Source organism: Populus euphratica, unplaced genomic scaffold (genome assembly GCF_000495115.2).
Source record: "Populus euphratica unplaced genomic scaffold, PopEup_1.0 scaffold87.1, whole genome shotgun sequence".
Taxonomy (NCBI): domain Eukaryota; kingdom Viridiplantae; phylum Streptophyta; class Magnoliopsida; order Malpighiales; family Salicaceae; genus Populus; species Populus euphratica.
Genome location: NW_011499900.1, coordinates 675457 through 679160, shown reverse-complemented (window position 1 = coordinate 679160; position 3704 = coordinate 675457). Strand labels below are relative to the sequence as shown.

Sequence of the window (3704 nt, the reverse complement as noted above, 5' to 3'; positions counted from 1 at the left end):
CAACAATATATATATATATATATATATATATATATATGTTAGGCATGCACATGCCTTGCTGTTTGTTGTATTGTTTTTTCTTTGGATTTTTATTTTTCCACTAAAAAAATGAATAGATTCACTTATTTTTTTTATTTTGTAATGATTCTTAAATATTATTATAATTTTTTTATTTTAATATTAATAACTTTTCTTTTAATTATTCTGTATTTGATATGAAAATAATAATATTGATAACAAATCATTCATTAAAATTCATTTTTTTAGTTTCTATTTTGAACATATTTTATTTATCCTTATGATTTTCTTAGCTTTTAATAATATATAAAAATATGAAAATACTATTTTATTTAAAAAAAATTAACAATGATGAAATATTTTTTTAAGATAACCAATAATTACAATTTAAAATATTGTGTTTGTTAAGATAAATAAAAGATATTTCAATAAAAAAATTATCTTAATGAAAAATAAAATTTAAAATAATTATATTTTTTTATTTAATAATAATATCAATCGACTTTGTCCTAAACCTACCATCTATGTTTTTAAAAGAAAAAAGTTAGAAGCGGGCGACAAGAAAAAGACATCAAAGGGCAAGGCGCATGGCCCTAGCCTCCATGCCCGATTAGTCTTAAACCATCTCAAACCCAAGTAATTAATTTTGAAAAGTTTCATGGACTGTGTTGAGGAGCAGATTGGGTCGGTGACAGTAAGCAAAGGCCGAGAGTTACAGTTTAACCTGATCAAAACCCAGCCACCATGACTGTGCCAGCCCATTTCAGCTCACGAGCACCCTCCAGAACCCTCTGGTGTTCCCTCTGTTTTTTCCTGGAGCTCTCTCCATTTCGCTCCCCCTGGCATCTTCTACCGATCTCTTTTGCTCTCTCAAACTTTCCTATACATTGCGCACACCCCCATATATATCGACAGCAAGCCTCCAACTTCACTTCAGACAGAAACAAACATAACTCGAAAGGTAACAAGGTCAGCCCAAAACACGCACCCGCACTCTCGAAACCAGCCAAATTTCTTTGCTCTCGTTTTGTACTTGGCTAGTTCCCTTTTTTAACACCTTCTTGCTAAAAACATCCATAATGGCATCAAAAACTGAAGGAAAGGCCATTGGGATTGATCTTGGCACGACCTACAGTTGTGTAGGCGTGTGGCAGAATGATCGTGTAGAGATCATAGCAAATGATCAAGGCAACAGAACCACTCCCTCTTATGTTGCCTTCACTGACACTGAACGTTTGATCGGTGATGCAGCTAAGAACCAGGTTGCGATGAACCCTCAAAACACTGTTTTTGATGCGAAAAGACTTATTGGCAGGCGTTTCTCTGACCCTTCAGTTCAGAGTGACATGAAGCACTGGCCTTTCAAGGTGGTTCCAGGCCCTGCTGACAAGCCTATGATTGTGGTGCAGTATAAAGGTGAAGAGAAGAGGTTTTCAGCCGAAGAAATCTCTTCAATGGTGTTAACCAAGATGAAGGAGATTGCTGAGGCTTATCTTGGTCATGCTGTGAATAATGCTGTGGTTACTGTGCCTGCTTATTTCAATGACTCACAAAGGCAGGCTACAAAGGATGCTGGAGCTATTGCAGGTCTGAATGTTTTGAGGATTATTAATGAGCCAACTGCTGCTGCCATTGCTTATGGTTTGGATAAGAAGGCGTCGAAGAGTGGCGAGCATAATGTGCTTATTTTCGATCTTGGTGGTGGAACTTTTGATGTTTCTTTGTTGACAATTGAGGAGGGGATTTTTGAAGTGAAAGCTACTGCTGGTGATACTCATCTTGGAGGTGAGGATTTTGATAATAGGCTTGTTAATCATTTTGTTGCAGAGTTCAGGAGGAAGCACAAGAAGGATATTAGTGCCAATGCCAGAGCTCTGAGAAGGTTGAGGACTGCCTGTGAGAGGGCAAAGAGGACTTTGTCTTCGACCACTCAGACAACTATTGAGATTGATTCTCTCTATGAAGGTATTGATTTCTATTCTACAATCACAAGAGCAAGATTCGAAGAAATGAACATGGATTTATTTAGAAGATGCATGGAACCTGTGGAGAAGTGTCTCCGTGATGCAAAGATTGATAAGAGCCACGTTCATGAAATTGTTCTTGTTGGGGGATCAACAAGGATTCCCAAAGTGCAACAACTTCTGCAAGATTTCTTCAATGGTAAGGAACTCTGCAAGAGCATAAACCCTGACGAGGCTGTAGCTTATGGAGCTGCCGTCCAAGCTGCAATATTGAGTGGAGAAGGGAATGAGAAGGTTCAAGATTTACTTCTCCTTGATGTCACTCCTCTTAGCGTTGGCATTGAGACTGCTGGTGGTGTGATGACAGTCTTGATTCCAAGAAACACAACAATTCCCACCAAGAAAGAGCAAGTCTTCAGTACTTACTCTGATAACCAAACCAGTGTGCTAATTCAAGTGTATGAAGGTGAAAGGGCTCAAACCAAGGACAACAATCTTCTTGGCACATTTGAGCTTAAAGGAATCCCTCCAGCGCCTAGAGGGGTTCCGCAGATCAATGTATGCTTCGACATCGATGCAAATGGCATCTTGAATGTTTCTGCAGAAGATAAGGCTTCAGGAGTGAAGAATAAGATTACCATCACCAATGACAAGGGAAGACTGGGCAAGGATGATATTGAGAGAATGGTGCAAGAGGCAGAGAGATACAAAGCAGAGGATGAGAAAGTGAAGAAGAAGGTGGAGGCCAAGAATGCCCTGGAGAACTACGCTTACAATATGAGGAATACAATGAGAGATGACAAGGTTGGTGGTAAGTTGGACCCGGCCGACAGGCAGAAGATTGAGAAGGAGATTGAGGAGACAATTAACTGGCTAGACAGGAACCAATTGGCAGAAGTAGATGAATTTGAGGACAAGTTGAAGGAGTTGGAGGGCTTATGCAATCCAATCATTTCAAAGATGTATCAAGGAGCTGGCGGTGATGTGCCAATGGGTGGTGGTGCCCAGATGCCAGGAGGTGGATACAGCAAGGCTAGCTCTGGTGGTTCTGGAGCCGGGCCTAAGATTGAGGAGGTTGATTAGGGCTTGAAAATACTCATTTTAAATGTTATATTTTTATCAGCTCCTGTAACTCTGTCCTTGAATGTGCTCGAGTGATTCGAATTAGGCATGCTTAAGTATTAATGTTGTGAAAAATCATGCAGTGGAATCAATGATGTGTATTTAGATGTTTGATGAAATGCCAGGAGTTGTTTAATTATCCATTCCCACTTCTTTTCATTTTCTTTTTCATTAATCTCTTATAGTTGGCTCCCAGCAGCAGAAAGATTGGCCTTCTGTCAACTACTAAGAGATTATACCAAAACACTTGTAAAAATGCAAGTATCAAATCTTTATATATCAACAGCTGCTTGGGAATTCTGTCAGGAATCGGGTCTGACTTGAAACTCTTAAAGCCTGAGAGAGAGGAATCCAATTCTGTGTCGTCCGAGCTCTAAACTATCCAATATTTGAACCAAAATTGTCCAAGCTGCCTAATGGTTGAACCCAGTCGTGATAAACTTTCTAATGCTGCTCCTTCTTTGATTGGATCAAGACGCCCTTCATACCTACATACATACATGTTTATATGGATATGGCATCCTGAAAATCATTTCAATCATACAAAAAATACAGCAAAGCATCCAAATTCTTGATTTCAACCTGTAAACTATGGCAACC

General features: G+C 39.0%; 1 protein-coding gene across 1 annotated transcript; it reads left to right on the top strand.

The window, feature by feature from the left end:
- Positions 1–850: 850 nt before the first annotated feature.
- LOC105132660 (heat shock 70 kDa protein-like) lies at positions 851–3249 on the top strand. The gene has a single exon (XM_011036267.1). The coding sequence runs from the start codon at positions 1098–1100 to the stop codon at positions 3063–3065; it is 1968 nt and encodes a 655-aa protein (XP_011034569.1). The 5' UTR covers positions 851–1097; the 3' UTR covers positions 3066–3249.
- The last annotated feature ends 455 nt before the right edge of the window (positions 3250–3704 follow it).